Raw genomic sequence first — 21,111 nt, forward strand, 5'->3', positions numbered from 1 at the left:
TGTCTCCCACCTCATTCATACAACTATCAAAGCCGGTCGGAAGCTGGTAGGCAAAAGTCGAGGGGATTCAATAATGCAGTCATAAACAGAGGATTCTTCAACTGAGTCAGCATTCAGCATGGCCTTGGGGCTTATACCTAACACCTGAGATTCAGATATCTACATTTCCAGAAAACTCCATAGATCAGCATAAGAACTATCACACTAAAGGGGGTTGCACACCGGACGCGCAGCTCAGTGCCGTTATAAAAAAATCAAACACATTGTTTTCTATGAGTATACACACACCGGTGCCAACAGGTGACGCCTGTCCGCGGTGCCCAGCTACGACTCAGGAAATTGCTCAAATCCTTGTCGTGCCACTCACATAGTTTAACATTAAATAACATCATATTTTTCCCAAATCATTAACGATTAACATTGGCTGCTAACGTGTATTTAGCATTTTGAAGTAGACGTTATCTGACTAAGCTTGCGCTATTTAATGTGCACTTCCGGTGTACGATACCTCCGAGTTGTCCTAGATGCGATGGGGCACGGCGCTTCTCGTTCGGTGTGCAACCCCCTTAAGGGCGCACACACATGATCAAAACCAAACTGTGCTCGGGCACGTTCGATACCCAAAGCCTGGTTCGTTTGACTAATGTGATCGCTCTTTACCGTGCCCGGGAACCAAAACGCACCCTGGCCTGCTTGCAGTTCACTTGGGCTCAAGCACGAGATGCTATAGTGTGAGCGGATTCGCGCCTGAGAGCGATTCAAAAGGAGAGACGTCAATTGCGTGACCACTCACCTTCATCTGCCTCCGCAAAAACCTTTTAATGCGCGCAGCAGCATTACGTGAATGTCCGAGCTGCACACGTGACAGACCAACTAAGCAATATGATGGGATGTGAGAGGGCTGTGTGTCATCGTGCACCAAATGACTCAGAATAAAAAACACAGACTTAACATTACGATGGAGAGAATGTTAAGAGAACACTTTACTTCCTGAATTTTTCAAAACAATCGCATCCTAATGACGAAAGCGCGCCCAGGTTCGGATCGATAAAAGTACAGTGTGAGTGCGTGCTTCCGGGGGAGTATAGCGGGGGACAATCGCGATGGGGCATGGTTTGGTTTGGATAATATTAGTGTGCCCCAACACTTAGTTGGCAACAGTAAAGACTCGCTCACCAATATTAAAATTTTCATAAACTGTGCTGTTGGGATCACCCTTTGAAATTGAGATTTATACATGATCTAAAAGCTGAGTCAATAAGCTTTCCATTAATGCATGGTTTGTTAGGATAGTATTTTCCAATATTTGGCCGAGATATAACTATTTAAAAATCTGAAATCTGAAGGTGCAAAAAAAAAAAGAAATATTGAAAAAAATTGCCTTTAAAGTTGTCAAGATGAAGCCCAATAGCAAAACACATTACTAATGATAAATACATTTTTGATATATTTTTAAGGTAGGAAATTTACAAAATATCTTCATTGAACATTATCTTTACTTTTTGGCACAAAATATCAATAATTTTGTTTCATACGATGTATTGTTGGGTATTGCTACAAAAATACCCGTGCGACTTATGAAGTTTTTTTTGGTCCAGGGTCACATTTAACCTGATCTTTGAATTTGAACAAATTTTACGAGTTGGCAATTTTGCATGAATTAGTATAAAGTGAATCATACAAAAACATATGATTATATAAAAAAAACAATGATACACCACACCTTACCCTGCCCTTTAACCAAACGTCACAGGGGGAAAGCAAATCGTACAAAAATGAACAAATTAGCCACCTTCTGAAATAAGTACGAATTACTTAACGTTATCATCCACTTGTGTTGACGCTAACAGTGGCAGCTCGTGACTGCAAATTCAAAATAAGTGTTCGTAGTAGGGATGCTAAACAATTAATCGCGATTAATCGTTAGCAGAATAAAAGTTTTTGTTTACATCACATATGTTTGTAAACTGTGTATAATAAATATGTATATATATAAATATGAACACATTTATGTATAATTTTAAGAAAAAAAATTTATATATTAAGTATTTATATTTATATATAATATAAATTATACATAAATATACAAATGAATATACACATGTAAACATTTCTAAAACATATACATGCATGTGTGTACATTTATTTATACAAATTTATTATACACAGTTCACACACATATATGATGTAAACAAAAACTTTTATTCTGCTAACAATTAATCGCGATTAATTGTTTAGCATCCGTAGTTCGGAGTGTCATGTGTGTTGCTTGTGTGCATCACGTGTTTTGTCAAAATAAATGCCTGCTGCACACGCGTCAAAACCGTTTATGATAAAAGAGACGCTTACGTTCACAAAATACACGCAAGACACTCACTTAACAGTAAACTCTGATTACGCATGAGATTATGTGAGTATCTGGCAAACGCAAGCGTCTCTTTAATTTGCACTTATTTTGACAAGACACGTGATGCACATACACGCACAAAACACATATTTTGAAATTAAGAACCACACACATGACGGGCTACATACAGGTTGTGACGAACTTCGCATCGAGCGCCCTCGAAAAAAGAAGTCACCGGCCGCCACTGGACACTAACATAGATATCATTATAGTCATATTTTATGTTTTTAGTGTGAGGAGGCCTTTAACTCTTTCCCTGCCATTGACGAGTTCATTAAGAGAAAACATTAATTAAGAAAAAACGCTTCCCTGCCAATGACGAGTATTTCGCAACTTATAAAACCCGGAAGTATCGCCCTACGACAAACAGCTGTATGTCCGTGTAAGTTTTGAGGATCGCTCTGCATCCGATCTCTATCAAAAGTCCTTCACAAAAATGGAATTATCTCAGCATTTTACTCAAAATTTTATGTTTTTGAAGCGGGTGTTTTTTCTTTAAAGCAGAGGATCTGTTCTTTCATTAAATATATTGTATAGTTATATATTTTAAGAAGAACATGGCATTAAACTTTTGTGAAAATCATGTAAAATGCTGGCACTGGTTGGCAAATTTTTTACGCTGGCTGGGAAAGATTGAACCTAAACAGGCACATCACATAAGTTAATATTTGATTCATGCATATTACTTTTTATAAGCTACCAGATTAGGATTAAATCATTATATGAAAGCCTCATTGAGGCGATCAAGAGAGGTGACAATTTAAATGATGGAATGACCGGGGAAGGGCTGATGGACAAAAGCAAACAGCGAGGCAGGTAATGGCAAATCTTTCCCAGCTGGTCTTGCATACGACAGCTGGCTGAGCTGTGTATGTGTGGCAACCATGCGGCTCAAAGCAAAACCACATTAAGGCGGATTGGCCTCATTATTTTTCTGTCAATTGTTTATAATAACTAGGGTGATGAGTAATAACTGGTATTGATAAGCCATTTTCAGTAGATCAATCCAAAAACTAAGAATCTTGTTGTGTTATGTTTGCATTGAATGCAAATGTAAATGACAGCTACGACTACTGTGACTCTTCTGAGTATTCAATGATCAGATCAGCAGTGCTTCAAGTGCATAAAGGCATTACGTTTTTAAGTGCCAAATTAGCCCACCACCATCCATATAACAAGCTCTAATGCAACTTTAATAACAAGTGTTAAAATTCAGAAAGGAGGTGAAGATTTTAATAAGAAGTGCTTTTTTGGCTCGCCATAATAGGTCCGTCTCGGTCTAGGACTCCTGAGATGTGTGTTCAGATGAACCCATTCTCCAGCAGCCCCTTGTGAGCCCAAGGTGTCTCTTTAAATCTAGCTAGTGCAAAAAGAACAGCCAAATTCGATAGCTTTAGTCTGCTTCATATGCTAATATCCAGACAAAACTAGTCTAATGAGTCCATAGAGGTGTGATTGGAACAGATTGCGTCACAGCACGGCGGCTTAGAGTGGCTGAAGAGAAGCAGAGGCGCGTCATGTCAAGATGCAGCCCACCCGAGAACCCACCATCAAACCCTCGCTGTTGCCCAGGATGATCCTCATCAGAAAAAAATGAGTGACAGGTAATTGTTGAAGTCGTCTGATGGCGAAAGACGCGAAATGAGTGTGGTAGGGTCTGAAAATGGAGTCAGTGTGACACAAAAAAATTATGGAATGAATATCGAAATATCTAAGCTAATAATGAAACGTTTGTTATTTATTGTGGCTGGGATTTCGTACGATTTTCTCTTTTTCATAGATCAAAGTGAATTTTTAAGTATATATTGAACACTTAAATGTAATAATTGACACAAATGAATTTTCATTTTTGAGAAGAACCAGGATGGATTTGAAGCACGGGAAGGGAACGTGTACATGTTTAAATTAAGTTAACAAAATGAGATCACTTTGTGAAAACAGTACAGTGCTGTATAAAGCCAGGCAGTACAGTATCTGGCCTCTTTTCCGACGCCTCCTCTCTCTCTCACCTGTGCCTTTCTTGCAGATGTAGGGCAGGTTGTAGTTGCAGGGCACGTCGTTCCATTTGCCGTTCTCATGGGCGATCATAACCACGCAGTCCTCTCCGCCCGCGAAGAAATTATCCGGCTGGTTCTCTCTCCAGTTCTCATATTGCTGGAGGAGGAACAAGGAGATTTCAGGCCTAAATCAAATCCTGTGGATTTACAGGGTATTTGCTGTAGCGTAGCTACATATCCAATGCATAGCAAATGCGTTTCCATATCCACCTAATGGGTCTGTTATCTTATACTCATTGTATAACTTGTTGGGTTTTTTAAATGGTTTAAGAAAAGTTCAAAAGAGACATCCGCTAGTATTTGCATAATCCTTCTGAGCATATTCCCCACATTACCATTGTCTTGTAAGACAAAGTGATTCATTTTATGTTTAACAATAGATATGAACAATATTACTAAACACATTTGCATGAATTGTACCATCTTTTGCACTCTTCATAGTCATTCTCGCTGTATTACTTTGTCCAGGGCTGTTGCTTGAATTCATACCCAAGACAAAATGTGTGGGCCACTGGCCAGTGTAAAGCCATGTGTAGTGGACACGTTTTTGTTTGTCCCTCTCAATGATACCATAGATGTTAGTGACACAATTCACCACTAAAGCAGTGTTAAAAGCAGACACTTTATCGAATGTAAAAGTTGTGCTAAAATCTCACCAGGTCCATATTATCGGTCCATTGGAAGTCATCTTCAACCATTCTGTCATTCAGACCAATCCACGTGTTCTCATGACTCATACCTGTTTCAAAGCACAATTTAAAAACAATGTTTCTGCATTAATGTAACAACACACATTTCTTTACTCTTCATAAGTTAATGCAAAAACATAATTCAAATCCATATGACTTAAAACCATATGCGCCAATCCTGTGAATTAATTTGAATCAAAAACACTTTTGAAATTCAGGAGCCTCTGTGATTGGTGGATCTTGGAGTTAAATAAATAAATAAGCTGAATACTGCACGGAAAAACGCGATTGCACTGCTTTCCACCTCCTTTCCAAAGTGCTTGGGTGCTCCTGTAGCGTCTGCCGTTGCTTAGCGAACAAAGCGTTGTGTGATGTTGGGCCGAGCAGCCATTGGCAAAAATGAAATGAGTGCCTATGACTTAAGCTCACATTTGGCATTAACTCTTTCCCCGCCAGCATTTTTCATGATTTTCACAAAAGTTTAATGCCTCACAGAAAATGCTCTTCTTTAAATATATAAACATACAATATATCAAATGAAAGAACAGACCCGCTGCTTTCAAACAAACAAAAATTTAGTTCTCTTTTATCACCTCTCATATATGGGTAGGTTTCTTCAAAAACACCAAATTTTGATCGAAAGCGGAGATAATTTTTGTGAAGGACTTTTAACTCTTTCCCCGCCATTGACGAGATATCTCTTCAATAAAGAGAAAACGCTTCCCCGCCAATGATGAGTTTTTCCATCTTTCCGCAATATCGCTTTTATCCACTAGGTGGCGCCCTTCCGCAACTTGTAGGCCTAACATCCATACGCAGCACAAAAGTCCGGCATCGTCCATGAATTCAAAGTACAGGCGGAGATAGCAGCTAGCTACTTCCTATGACAAGACCCCTGTTCCAAGATGGCGGCAGTTTTGACGCATGCTTAGAACCCCAAGGCGACATCTAGTGTATACACTCACCTAAAGGATTATTAGGAACACCATACTAATACTGTGTTTGACCCCCTTTCGCCTTCAGAACTGCCTTAATTCTATGTAGGTGCTGAAAGCATTCATTAGAAATGTTGGCCCATATTGATAGGATAGCATCTTGTTGATGGAGATTCGCGGATGCACATCCAGTGCACGAAGCTCCGGTTCCACCACATCCCAAAGATGCTCCATTGGGTTAAGATCTGGTGACTTTGGGGGCCATTTTAGTACAGTGAACTCACTGTCATGTTCAAGAAACCAATTTGAAATGATTCGAGCTTTGTGTGCATTATCCTGCTCGATGGTTACATGGTTGTCATAAAGGTATGGACATGGTCAAAAACAATGCTCAGGTAGGCTGTGGCATTTAAGTGATGCCCAATTGGCAATAAGGGGCCTAAAGTGTGCCAAGAAAACATCCCCCACACCATTACACCATTGCATTAATGAGAAATTGAACAGGTGTTCCTTATAATCCTTTAGGTAAGTGTATATCTATGCAATCACACAAGCCACTTTCAAAAATTCTCACGGTTGATTTTGACAGCGGCAAACCAGATCCCTGCTTAAGGTGGTCAATCTGGTTTTTGGAGCACGGTGGTTGAGCTACAGTATAAACCAGGGGTCTCCAACGTGGTAGCCTGCACAGAGTCTGTGAGGTGCCCGCCAAATCACATTCTATTAATAGTCTCAATTGTAATATTTATTTATTACATATTTGTTTATATTAGCTTGGCTTGGTTTATGTATGTTAACATGTTAAACAATACTTAAACATATCAACAAGTAAAACAAAAACGTTTTGAGTAGACTATATCAAAAAGTAGCCCTCCAGATTGTTTTATCCATTGTGGTAGCCCTTGCTATCAAAAAGGTTGGTGACCCCTGGTATAAACCAACTCAAGCAGCTGCTGACTTAATTTGAGTCTTACAGCAGCGAAACGGTCATTGAAGATGAAGGTGTAAACAGCAATTCGTCTCAGCCGCCCACTTTATCAGATTGCTCGAGACGGATGTTAAGGGTCTTCAGTGTCACCGGACTCGGTGAGCAATGCTTCAATTCGACTAGTTCATACACGCTTTACATTAGAGGGCTATTGGGAGCGCTCTGTGTTATCACAATCACGATTCGTGCCCAAGCCAGATCGCCCCCAAGATGCATTTTGGGTGTGGATCTAATGGAATTTCAATCACGATGTTCCTGATTAACATCATTACAGGGCCCATTAATCTTTATAATGGTTGTGCCCCCTTTTATTGCAGGGGTGGAGATGTCCATTTTCGAGGCGATTAAACACACTTTTCGGTGAGCGCGGGAACTCTGCATGCAGACGGGGTAGACGGCGACAGACAGCCTGCTGTGAGAAGCCACAGCGAGTGTCATTACCCTGGACTGAAAGCAGTCAAGATAACGCTACTAGTATCGCAGGAAAGGTCAGCAGTCCTGCCATTTATTTTAATTACATAGCTAGCTATTAATAAATCTAGGTTATTTTAAGTAGTTTGAGTTTAAAGCTAATTAGGTGAAACAAACAATGATTACCCAGAGTAGTACAAGACATTTATTTGTACTTGTATTGCACTTTATTATTTTTTAAACAAATGCCTGATTATATTTACATACTTAATGTCCTTAATATAAAAATATGTTTTAATGGTTGAACGTTATGCTTAATTTGTTTCTGACTCATGAGAGAAGTTGAATGTGCTGAGTAAAATTTGCGTATAAAAACGCAAATTCATTTTGACATTCATTACTCCTGTACAAAATCCTTGGGAACCCTCTGAAAAGGAAAGAGTCTGCATTAAAGTACTTCATGATGCTGGATAGCCTTTGAAATAATGAGACTAATACATTTGTTAAGCGATTAACCTGCTTTTGCAATTGTTGCTGTTCCCAATGTCTTAGCCATTTTTATAATCTAGATCAGTGTTTCCCAATCTGGGTCCTTGAGTACCCCCTCCCAGAATGTTTTAGATGCCCCCTTATTTAACACACTTGATTTAACTCATCAGCCTCTGTCCAGAATGGTTACCATGCCTCCCTAACAAGCTGATAGGTTGAATCAGGTGTTTTGTATAAGAAGACATCTAAAAGTTTCTGGTAGGGGGTACTTGTGGACCAGAATTGGGAAGCACTGATCTAGATCATGGGTTTTCAAACTGGGGTCGGGGACCCCCAAGGGGCCTCCAGGAGGTTCTAGGTGGTCCCCAGAATTTTTCAAAGAAATAAGCCAAAGAAAGAAATTATTTATTTATTAGGTGCTTATCTCTCATTTCTTGCTAAATACACATTTTAAAATAATTTATATTTTCTTTGTATCTTTCTAGTGTTTATCTTATTACAGTCCCCTTTATCTCATTTATTGAGGTTTATAAGGCAGGATTCCTTGTAAAGCTGCTGCATTACAAATACATTTGAATTGAAAATCTCTTCACACTGCAAAAAAACCTTCTTACTTAGTATTTTTGTCTTGTTTTAGTTTAGTTTTTACACCAAAAATATACAATTTAAGTAAATTTGTGTTTAACGTGATGCCCAGCCGATGCGCGACCAACGACCACCGGCTGAACCAGTTTAATCTGCTTACACGCTTCCTATCCCTACCGTGTCTATATATAAATATATATTCATTTCTCCCAAGGGTTTTGTCCTTCTAGGAGTTTTTCCCACCGGGTTTTCTCCTTGGGGTTTTTTTCATCCCAGGGAGAGTTTGCCAACTTTGGCTTAACTTAGCACTTTACTGTATACGTTACATTATTAATACGCTCGCTTGTACGGTTTAACCTTAGCCGCTATATTCTACTTCTTATATTATCTATTGATTTTCTGTGTTCTCCTCTACATCTACTCATGTAAAGCTGCTTTGCAACAATTAACAATTGTGAAAAGCGCTATATAAATAAAATTGAATTGAATTGAATTTAAAAAAAGTCATCCGTTCAGTTTTTAATGTAAAGATGACATTGTTTAAGATGTCTTTGTTATGACAACTTGACATTATCAAGACAACATACCTTTTTACCACTGATACAAATTGAAATTGTCATTAAAATGTCATTAAGTCTTAATACTCTGTCATATAGTTTTATAAAAGCGACATTAATATTTTTTGTTACGTCAACTACAGTGGTACAAATATAATTAAAACTGCAAGCAGTGATGGAAGGGCCCTCGCACGCATGTGCACCGCCACTCTATGGCCTTAGTAAAGCAATGAACCAGGGGGATTGAAATTTCAGTGGGTAAATATAAGCGGATATTCAAAGGAACTTTGAAGTGCCACACCTCCTTTGTGCAGCAGGTGGCGCTATGATTGTAATTGATTGTTGTAACATTGATGTGTTGAGGCCAGGACCCTTGTCAAACGTATGATGTCTGTGACAGGTCGGACATTGCATCCCTGAGTTACAACAGCTTTCTCATGGAGAAACATCACTCTTTGCGAGGCCGCCACGGACACGCCCTTCAACGAAAAGTCAAGATCTTCGCAATTTATCATCGCAAAGGGCTTAAGATCAGTCTCACCTGATATGATAATGATTTGATTAAATCTCTGAGAACAGTGAATCACAGCGTAAAACAAGGCATTTCCTGCTACCTCTAGGTGGCGCTAGGACTGAAGCTGAATATTGGCATTAAAATGTGTTCAGGCCAAGACTCTTATCAAACATGTGAAGTGTGGGGCAGATTGGACATTGTATGCCTTAGTTATAACAACTTCTTGTTTCATGGCGAAAACGCTGAACTTTGTCAGGCCGCCACGGACACACCTTCCAATGAAAAGTCAAAAGCTCCGCAATTTAACATCGCAAAGGCCTTTAGATGAGATTGACCAAATATGATGACGATCTGACAAAATCTCTAGGAGGAGTTCGTTAAAGTACGAAGCCTGGAAATGACAAAATTTGCACAGAAATCACAGCAAAAATTTAAAATGGCTGACTTCCTGTGAGGTTTAGAGCTTCGCTCCAAGAGACTTTTTTGTAGGTCTTGGGGTGATATATGACCATACCAAATTTCGTATCTGTAGGATTTTCGTAGCGGCGGGGCTGTTCTCTTGAAATTTTGCAGGTGGCGCTATCGAGCCATTTCTGCACGCCCACTTCTGGCGCCTATGCCACATGTAAATTTTTGCCACTTCTGACGTGTGTGCAACGTTTTATGACTTTTTGAGCTTGTTTAGCCTGTCAAAATGCGATTCATTTAGCGATACTTTGCCAGGCCGCCACGGACACGCCCTTTAATAAAAAGTCAAGGTCGTTGCTTTTTATCATCACACAAGGTCTTGAGATTACACTGGTGAAATATGATGTTGATATGGTTAAATACCTAAGAGCAGTAAGTCACAGCGTCAAACATGGTATTTCCTGCTGCCTCTAGGTGGCGCTATGAGTGTTACTGAATTATGCCATGTTGATGTGTTCAGGCCTGGACCCTTATCAAACGTGTGAAGTCAGGGGCAGATCGGACAATGTATGCCTGAATTACATCAGCTTCCTGTTTCATGGCGAAACATTACATTTTGCCAGGCCGCCACGGACACGCCCTCCAATGAAAAGTCAAAAGCTCCGCAATTTAGCATCGCAAAGGCCTTTAGATGATACTGACCAAATATGATGATGATCGGATTAAATCTCTAGGAGGAGTTCGTTAAAGTACGACGCTTGGAAATGTCAAAAAATGACAGAGAAAATTCAAAATGGCTGACTTCCTGTGGGGTTTAGAGCTTAGCTCCAAGAGACTTTTTTGTAGGTCTTGGAGTAATAGATGATCCTACCAAATTTCGTATCTGTAAGTTTTTCGTAGTGGGGGGGCTGTTCTCTTGAAATTTTGCAGGTGGCGCTATCGAGCCATTTTTACACGCCCACTTCTGACGCCTATACTACATGTAAATTTTCGCCACTTCTGACGCGTGTGCAAATTTTCATGAGTTTTCGGGTATGTTTAGGCCCTCAAAAATGCGATCCATTTCGGAGAAGAAGAAGAAGAAGAAGAAGAAGAAGAAGAATAATAATAATAAACGGAGCAAAAACAATAGGGTCCTCACACCCTGGTGTGCTCGGGCCCTAATAATAATTAAAGCTGCAAGCAGCGATGGAAGGGCCCTCGCACGCATGTGCACCGCTACCCTATGGCATTAGTAAAGCAGTGAACCAGGGGGATAAGAATTAAAGTGGGTAAATATAGGTGGATATTCAAAGGAAAATTTATGTGCCACAACGCCTGTGTGCAGTAGGTGGCGCTATGAATGTACCTGTTTATTGTTATATTGACATGTTCCGGCCGGGACCCCTAACAAACGTGTGAAGTCTGGGGCAGATCGAACAATGTATGCCTGAATTACAACAGCTTCCTGTTTCATGGCGAAACATCACACTTTGCCAGGCTGCCACGGACACGCCCTTACACGAAAAGTCAAGATCTTCGCTAATTATCATCGCAAAGGGCTTAAGATCAGTCTGACCAGATATGATGATGATTTCATTAAATCTCTAAGAGCAGTAAATCACAGCGTAAAACAAGGCATTTCCTGCTACCTCTAGGTGGCGCTATGGCTGAAGCTGAATATTGGCATTGAAATGTGTTCAGGCCAAGACTCTTATCAAACATGTGAAGTGTGGGGCAGATTGGACATTGTATGCCTTAGTTATGACAACTTCCTGTTTCATGGCGAAAATGCTGAACTTTGTCAGGCCGCCACGGACACACGCTCCAACGAAAAGTCAAAAGCTCCGCAATTTAACATCGCAAAGGCCTTTAGATGAGATTGACAAAATATGATGACGATCTGATAAAATCTGTAGGAGGAGTTCGTTAAAGTACGAAGCCTGGAAATGACAAAATTTGCACAGAAATCACAGCAAAAATTCAAAATGGCCGACTTCCTGTGGGGTTTAGAGCTTAGCTTCAAGAGACTTTTTTGTAAGTTTTGGGGTGATAGATGATCCTACCAAATTTCGTATCTGTATGTTTTTCGTAGGGGGGGGGGCTGTTCTCTTGAAATTTTGCAGGTGGCGCTATCGAGCCATTTTTAGACGGCCACTTCTGACGCCTATACTACATGTAAATTTTCGCCACTTTTGACGCGTGTGCAAATTTTCATGAGTTTTCGAGTATGTTTAGCCGCTCAAAAATGCGATTCATTTCGGAGAAGAAGAATAAGAATAATAATTAAAACTGCAAGCAGTGATGGAAGGGCCCTCGCACGCATGTGCACCGCCACTCTATGGCCTTAGTAAAGCAATGAACCAGGGGGATTGAAATTTCAGTGGGTAAATATAGGCGGATATTCAAAGGAACTTTGAAGTGCCACACCTCCTTTGTGCAGCAGGTGGCGCTATGATTGTATTTGATTGTTGTAACATTGATGTGTTGAGGCCAGGACCCTTGTCAAACGTATGATGTCTGTGACAGGTCGGACATTGCATGCCTGAGTTACAACAGCTTTCTCATGGCGAAACATCACTCTTTGCGAGGCCGCCACGGACACGCTCTTCAACGAAAAGTCAAGATCTTCGCAATTTATCATCGCAAAGGGCTTAAGATCAGTCTCACCTGATATGATAATGATTTGATTAAATCTCTGAGAACAGTGAATCACAGCGTAAAACAAGGCATTTCCTGCTACCTCTAGGTGGCGCTAGGACTGAAGCTGAATATTGGCATTGAAATGTGTTCAGGCCAAGACTCTTATCAAACATGTGAAGTGTGGGGCAGATTGGACATTGTATGCCTTAGTTATAACAACTTCCGGTTTCATGGCGAAAACGCTGAACTTTGTCAGGCCGCCACGGACACACCTTCCAACAAAAAGTCAAAAGCTCCGCAATTTAACATCGCAAAGGCGTTTAGATGAGATTGACCAAATATGATGACGATCTGACAAAATCTCTAGGAGGAGTTCGTTAAAGTACGAAGCCTGGAAATGACAAAATTTGCACAGAAATCACAGCAAAAATTCAAAATGGCTGACTTCCTGTGAGGTTTAGAGCTTCACTCCAAGAGACTTTTTTGTAGGTCTTGGGGTGATATATGACCCTACCAAATTTCGTTTCTGTAGGATTTTCGTAGCGGCGGGGCTGTTCTCTTGAAATTTTGCAGGTGGCGCTATCGAGCCATTTCTGCACGCCCACTTCTGGCGCCTATGCCACATGTAAATTTTTGCCACTTCTGACGTGTGTGCAACGTTTTATAACTTTTTGAGCTTGTTTAGCCTGTCAAAATGCGATTCAATTAGCGATACTTTGCCAGGCCGCCACGGACACGCCCTTTAATGAAAAGTCAAGGTCGTTGCTTTTTATCATCACACAAGGTCTTGAGATTACACTGGTGAAATATGATGTTGATATGGTTAAATACCTAGTAAGTCACAGCGTCAAACATGGTATTTCCTGCTGCCTCTAGGTGGCGCTATGAGTGAAGTTGAATATTGGCATTGAAATGTGTTCAGGCCAAGACTCTTATCAAACGTATGAAGCGTGGGGCAGATTGGACATTGTATGCCTGAGTTAGAGCCACTTCCTGTTTCATGGCGAAAATGCAGAAATTTGTCAGGCCGCCACGGACACACCCTCCAACGAAAAGTCAAGATCTCCGCAATTTAACATCGCAAAGGCCTTTACAAGAGATTGACCAAATATGACGATGATCGGATTAAATCTGTAGTAGGAGTTCGTTAAAGTATGAAGCCTGGAAATGACCAATTTTTCACAAAAATCAAGGCAAAAAATCAAAATGGCGGACTTCCTGTTGGGTTTAGAGCTTCGCTCCAAGAGACTTTTTTGTAGGTCTTGGGGTGATAGATGATCCTACCAAATTTCGTATCTGTACGTTTTTCGTAGCGGAGGGGCTGTTCTCTTGAAATTTTGCAGGTGGCGCTATCGAGCCATTTTTACACGCCCACTTCTGGCGCCTATACCACATGTAAATTTTCGCCACTTCTGACATGTGTGCAAAATTTCATGAGTTTTCGAGCATGTTTCGCCCTTCAAAAATGCGATTCACTTTGGAGAAGAAGAAGAATAAATAATAATTAAAACTGCAAGCAGTGATGGAAGGGCCCTCGCACGCATGTGCACCGCCACTCTATGGCCTTAGTAAAGCAATGAACCAGGGGGATTGAAATTTCAGTGGGTAAATATAGGCGGATATTCAAAGGAACTTTGAAGTGCCACACCTCCTTTGTGCAGCAGGTGGCGCTATGATTGTATTTGATTGTTGTAACATTGATGTGTTGAGGCCAGGACCCTTGTCAAACGTATGATGTCTGTGACAGGTCGGACATTGCATGCCTGAGTTACAACAGCTTTCTCATGGCGAAACATCACTCTTTGCGAGGCCGCCACGGACACGCTCTTCAACGAAAAGTCAAGATCTTCGCAATTTATCATCGCAAAGGGCTTAAGATCAGTCTCACCTGATATGATAATGATTTGATTAAATCTCTGAGAACAGTGAATCACAGCGTAAAACAAGGCATTTCCTGCTACCTCTAGGTGGCGCTAGGACTGAAGCTGAATATTGGCATTGAAATGTGTTCAGGCCAAGACTCTTATCAAACATGTGAAGTGTGGGGCAGATTGGACATTGTATGCCTTAGTTATAACAACTTCCGGTTTCATGGCGAAAACGCTGAACTTTGTCAGGCCGCCACGGACACACCTTCCAACAAAAAGTCAAAAGCTCCGCAATTTAACATCGCAAAGGCGTTTAGATGAGATTGACCAAATATGATGACGATCTGACAAAATCTCTAGGAGGAGTTCGTTAAAGTACGAAGCCTGGAAATGACAAAATTTGCACAGAAATCACAGCAAAAATTCAAAATGGCTGACTTCCTGTGAGGTTTAGAGCTTCACTCCAAGAGACTTTTTTGTAGGTCTTGGGGTGATATATGACCCTACCAAATTTCGTTTCTGTAGGATTTTCGTAGCGGCGGGGCTGTTCTCTTGAAATTTTGCAGGTGGCGCTATCGAGCCATTTCTGCACGCCCACTTCTGGCGCCTATGCCACATGTAAATTTTTGCCACTTCTGACGTGTGTGTAACGTTTTATAACTTTTTGAGCTTGTTTAGCCTGTCAAAATGCGATTCAATTAGCGATACTTTGCCAGGCCGCCACGGACACGCCCTTTAATGAAAAGTCAAGGTCGTTGCTTTTTATCATCACACAAGGTCTTGAGATTACACTGGTGAAATATGATGTTGATATGGTTAAATACCTAGTAAGTCACAGCGTCAAACATGGTATTTCCTGCTGCCTCTAGGTGGCGCTATGAGTGAAGTTGAATATTGGCATTGAAATGTGTTCAGGCCAAGACTCTTATCAAACGTATGAAGCGTGGGGCAGATTGGACATTGTATGCCTGAGTTAGAGCCACTTCCTGTTTCATGGCGAAAATGCAGAAATTTGTCAGGCCGCCACGGACACACCCTCCAACGAAAAGTCAAGATCTCCGCAATTTAACATCGCAAAGGCCTTTACAAGAGATTGACCAAATATGACGATGATCGGATTAAATCTGTAGTAGGAGTTCGTTAAAGTATGAAGCCTGGAAATGACCAATTTTTCACAAAAATCAAGGCAAAAAATCAAAATGGCGGACTTCCTGTTGGGTTTAGAGCTTCGCTCCAAGAGACTTTTTTGTAGGTCTTGGGGTGATAGATGATCCTACCAAATTTCGTATCTGTACGTTTTTCGTAGCGGAGGGGCTGTTCTCTTGAAATTTTGCAGGTGGCGCTATCGAGCCATTTTTACACGCCCACTTCTGGCGCCTATACCACATGTAAATTTTCGCCACTTCTGACATGTGTGCAAAATTTCATGAGTTTTCGAGCATGTTTCGCCCTTCAAAAATGCGATTCACTTTGGAGAAGAAGAAGAATAAATAATAATAATAATAATAATAATAATAATAAACCGAGCAAAAACAATAGGGTCCTCGCACCCCGGTGTGCTCGGGCCCTAATAATAATAATAATAATAATAATAATAATAAACCGAGCAAAAACAATAGGGTCCTCGCACCCCGGTGTGCTCGGGCCCTAATAATAAACAAAGCAAAAACAATAGGGTCCTCACACCCTGGTGTGCTCGGGCCCTAATTAAAACTGCAAGCAGTGATGGAAGGGCCCTCGCACGCATGTGCACCGCCACTCTATGGCCTTAGTAAAGCAATGAACCAGGGGGATTGAAATTTCAGTGGGTAAATATAGGCGGATATTCAAAGGAACTTTGAAGTGCCACACCTCCTTTGTGCAGCAGGTGGCGCTATGATTGTATTTGATTGTTGTAACATTGATGTGTTGAGGCCAGGACCCTTGTCAAATGTATGATGTCTGTGACAGGTCGGACATTGCATGCCTGAGTTACAACAGCTTTCTCATGGAGAAACATCACTCTTTGCGAGGCCGCCACGGACACGCCCTTCAACGAAAAGTCAAGATCTTCGCAATTTATCATCGCAAAGGGCTTAAGATCAGTCTCACCTGATATGATAATGATTTGATTAAATCTCTGAGAACAGTGAATCACAGCGTAAAACAAGGCTTTTCCTGCTACCTCTAGGTGGCGCTAGGACTGAAGCTGAATATTGGCATTGAAATGTGTTCAGGCCAAGACTCTTATCAAACATGTGAAGTGTGGGGCAAATTGGACATTGTATGCCTTAGTTATAACAACTTCCTGTTTCATGGCAAAAAAGCTGAAATTTGTCAGGCCGCCACGGACACACCTTCCAACGAAAAGTCAAAAGCTCCGCAATTTAACATCGCAAAGGCCTTTAGATGAGATTGACCAAATATGATGACGATCTGACAAAATCTCTAGGAGGAGTTCGTTAAAGTACGAAGCCTGGAAATGACAAAATTTGCACAGAAATCACAGCAAAAATTAAAAATGGCTGACTTCCTGTGAGGTTTAGAGCTTCGCTCCAAGAGACTTTTTTGTAGGTCTTGGGGTGATATATGACCCTACCAAATTTCGTTTCTGTAGGATTTTCGTAGCGTCGGGGCAGTTCTCTTGAAATTTTGCAGGTGGCGCTATCGAGCCATTTCTGCACGGCCACTTCTGGCGCCTATGCCACATGTAAATTTTTGCCACTTCTGACGTGTGTGCAACGTTTTATGACTTTTTGAGCTTGTTTAGCCTGTCAAAATGCGATTCAATTATCGATACTTTACCAGGCCGCCACGGACACGCCCTTTAATGAAAAGTCAAGGTCGTTGCTTTTTATCATCACACAAGGTCTTGAGATTACACTGGTGAAATATGATGTTGATATGGTTAAATACCTAAGAGCAGTAAGTCACAGCGTCAAACATGGTATTTCCTGCTGCCTCTAGGTGGCGCTATGAGTGTTACTGAATTATGCCATGTTGATGTGTTCAGGCCTGGACCCTTATCAAACGTGTGAAGTCAGGGGCAGATCGGACAATGTATGCCTAAATTACATCAGCTTCCTGTTTCATGGCGAAACATTACACTTTGCCAGGCCGCCACGGACACGCCCTCCAATGAAAAGTCAAAAGCTCCGCAATTTAGCATCGCAAAGGCCTTTAGATGATACTGACCAAATATGATGATGATCGGATTAAATCTCTAGGAGGAGTTCGTTAAAGTACGACGCTTGGAAATGTCAAAAAATGACAGAGAAAATTCAAAATGGCTGACTTCCTGTGGGGTTTAGAGCTTAGCTCCAAGAGACTTTTTTGTAGGTCTTGGAGTAATAGATGATCCTACCAAATTTCGTATCTGTAAGTTTTTCGTAGTGGGGGGGCTGTTCTCTTGAAATTTTGCAGGTGGCGCTATCGAGCCATTTTTACACGCCCACTTCTGACGCCTATACTACATGTAAATTTTCGCCACTTCTGGCGCGTGTGCAAATTTTCATGAGTTTTCGGGTATGTTTAGGCCCTCAAAAATGCGATCCATTTCGGAGAAGAAGAAGAAGAAGAAGAATTAAAACTGCAAGCAGTGATGGAAGGGCCCTCGCACGCATGTGCACCGCCACTCTATGGCCTTAGTAAAGCAATGAACCAGGGGGATTGAAATTTCAGTGGGTAAATATAGGCGGATATTCAAAGGAACTTTGAAGTGCCACACCTCCTTTGTGCAGCAGATGGCGCTATGATTGTGATTGATTGTTGTAACATTGATGTGTTGAGGCCAGGACCCTTGTGAAACGTATGATGTCTGTGACAGGTCGGACATTGCATGCCTGAGTTACAACAGCTTTCTAATGGCGAAACATCACTTTTTGCGAGGCCGCCACGGACACGCCCTTCAACGAAAAGTCAAGATCTTCGCAATTTATCATCGCAAAGGGCTTAAGATCAGTCTCACCTGATATGATAATGATTTGATTAAATCTCTGAGAACAGTGAATCACAGCGTAAAACAAGGCATTTCCTGCTACCTCTAGGTGGCGCTAGGACTGAAGCTGAATATTGGCATTAAAATGTGTTCAGGCCAAGACTCTTATCAAACGTGTTAAGTGTGGGGCAGATTGGACATTGTATGCCTTAGTTATATAACAACTTCCTGTTTCACGGCGAAAACGTTGAACTTTGTCAGGCCGCCACGGACACACCTTCCAACGAAAAGTCAAAAGCTCCGCAATTTAACATCGCAAAGGCCTTTAGATGTAATTGACCAAATATGATGACGATCTGACAAAATCTCTAGGAGGAGTTCGTTAAAGTACGAAGCCTGGAAATGACAAAATTTGCACAGAAATCACAGCAAAAATTAAAAATGGCTGACGTCCTGTGAGGTTTAGAGCTTCGCTCCAAGAGACTTTTTTGTAGGTCTTGGGGTGATATATGACCCTACCAAATTTCGTATCTGTATGTTTTTCGTAGTGGGGGGGCTGTTCTCTTGAAATTTTGCAGGTGGCGCTATCGAGCCATTTTTAGACGCCCACTTCTGACGCCTATACTACATGTAAATTTTCGCCACTTCGGACGCGTGTGCAAATTTTCATGAGTTTTCGAGTATGTTTAGCCCCTCAAAAATGCGATCCATTTCGGAGAAGAAGAATAAGAATAATAATTAAAACTGCAAGCAGTGATGGAAGGGCCCTCGCACGCATGTGCACCGCCACTCTATGGCCTTAGTAAAGCAATGAACCAGGGGGATTGAAATTTCAGTGGGTAAATATAGGCGGATATTCAAAGGAACTTTGAAGTGCCACACCTCCTTTGTGCAGCAGGTGGCGCTATGATTGTATTTGATTGTTGTAACATTGATGTGTTGAGGCCAGGACCCTTGTCAAACGTATGATGTCTGTGACAGGTCGGACATTGCATGCCTGAGTTACAACAGCTTTCTCATGGAGAAACATCACTCTTTGCGAGGCCGCCACGGACACGCCCTTCAACGAAAAGTCAAGATCTTCGCAATTTATCATCGCAAAGGGCTTAAGATCAGTCTCACCTGATATGATAATGATTTGATTAAATCTCTGAGAACAGTGAATCACAGCGTAAAACAAGGCATTTACTGCTACCTCTAGGTGGCGCTAGGACTGAAGCTGAATATTGGCATTGAAATGTGTTCAGGCCAAGACTCTTATCAAACATGTGAAGTGTGGGGCAGATTGGACATTGTATGCCTTAGTTATAACAACTTCCGGTTTCATGGCGAAAACGCTGAACTTTGTCAGGCCGCCACGGACACACCTTCCAACGAAAAGTCAAAAGCTCCGCAATTTAACATCGCAAAGGCCTTTAGATGAGATTGACCAAATATGATGACGATCTGACAAAATCTCTAGGAGGAGTTCGTTAAAGTACGAAGCCTGGAAATGACAAAATTTGCACAGAAATCACAGCAAAAATTAAAAATGGCTGACTTCCTGTGGGGTTTAGAGCTTCGCTCCAAGAGACTTTTTTGTAGGTCTTGGGGTGATATATGACCCTACCAAATTTCGTTTCTGTAGGATTTTCGTAGCGGTGGGGCTGTTCTCTTGAAATTTTGCAGGTGGCGCTATCGAGCCATTTCTGCACGCCCACTTCTGGCGCCTATGCCACATGTAAATTTTTGCCACTTCTGACGTGTGTGCAACGTTTTATAACTTTTTGAGCTTGTTTAGCCTGTCAAAATGCGATTCAATTAGCGATACTTTGCCAGGCCGCCACGGACACGCCCTTTAATGAAAAGTCAAGGTCGTTGCTTTTTATCATCACACAAGGTCTTGAGATTACACTGGTGAAATATGATGTTGATATGGTTAAATACCTAGGAGCAGTAAGTCACAGCATCAAACATGGTATTTCCTGCTGCCTCTAGGTGGCGCTATGAGTGTTACTGAATTATGCCATGTTGATGTGTTCAGGCCTGGACCCTTATCAAACGTGTGAAGTCAGGGGCAGATCGGACAATGTATGCCTGAATTACATCAGCTTCCTGTTTCATGGCGAAACATTACACTTTGCCAGGCCGCCACGGACACGCCCTCCAATGAAAAGTCAAAAGCTCCGCAATTTAGCATCGCAAAGGCCTTTAGATGATACTGACCAAATATGATGATGATCGGATTAAATCTCTAGGAGGAGTTCGTTAAAGTACGACGCTTGGAAATGTCTAAAAATGACAGAGAAAATTAAAAATGGCTGACTTCCTGTGGGGTTTAGAGCTTAGCTCCAAGAGACTTTTTTGTAGGTCTTGGAGTAATAGATGATCCTACCAAATTTCGTATCTGTAAGTTTTTCGTAGTGGGGGGGCTGTTCTCTTGAAATTTTGCAGGTGGCGCTATCGAGCCATTTTTACACGCCCACTTCTGACGTCTATACTACATGTAAATTTTCGCCACTTCTGACGCGTGTGCAAATTTTCATGAGTTTTCGGGTATGTTTAGGCCTTCAAAAATGTGATCCATTTCGGAGAAGAAGAAGAAGAAGAAGAAGAAAAAGAAGAATAATAATAATAAACGGAGCAAAAACAATAGGGTCCTCACACCCTGGTGTGCTCGGGCCCT

The 21,111-nt window shown here is 41.4% G+C and overlaps 1 protein-coding gene across 1 annotated transcript in view; it reads right to left on the bottom strand.

Annotated features, from left to right (window-relative positions):
* The window catches only part of ncanb (neurocan b), a 202,654-nt gene that overhangs the window by 9,994 nt on the left and 171,549 nt on the right, over positions 1 to 21,111 (bottom strand). The window contains exons 12-13 of the mRNA XM_065246007.2: positions 5,121 to 5,203; positions 4,417 to 4,561 (exon numbers count right to left, since the gene is read on the bottom strand). Of these exons, the coding sequence (XP_065102079.1) occupies positions 4,417 to 4,561; positions 5,121 to 5,203 (228 nt within the window). The remainder of the gene's footprint in view (positions 1 to 4,416; positions 4,562 to 5,120; positions 5,204 to 21,111) is intronic.

Source organism: Paramisgurnus dabryanus, chromosome 24 (genome assembly GCF_030506205.2).
Source record: "Paramisgurnus dabryanus chromosome 24, PD_genome_1.1, whole genome shotgun sequence".
Taxonomy (NCBI): domain Eukaryota; kingdom Metazoa; phylum Chordata; class Actinopteri; order Cypriniformes; family Cobitidae; genus Paramisgurnus; species Paramisgurnus dabryanus.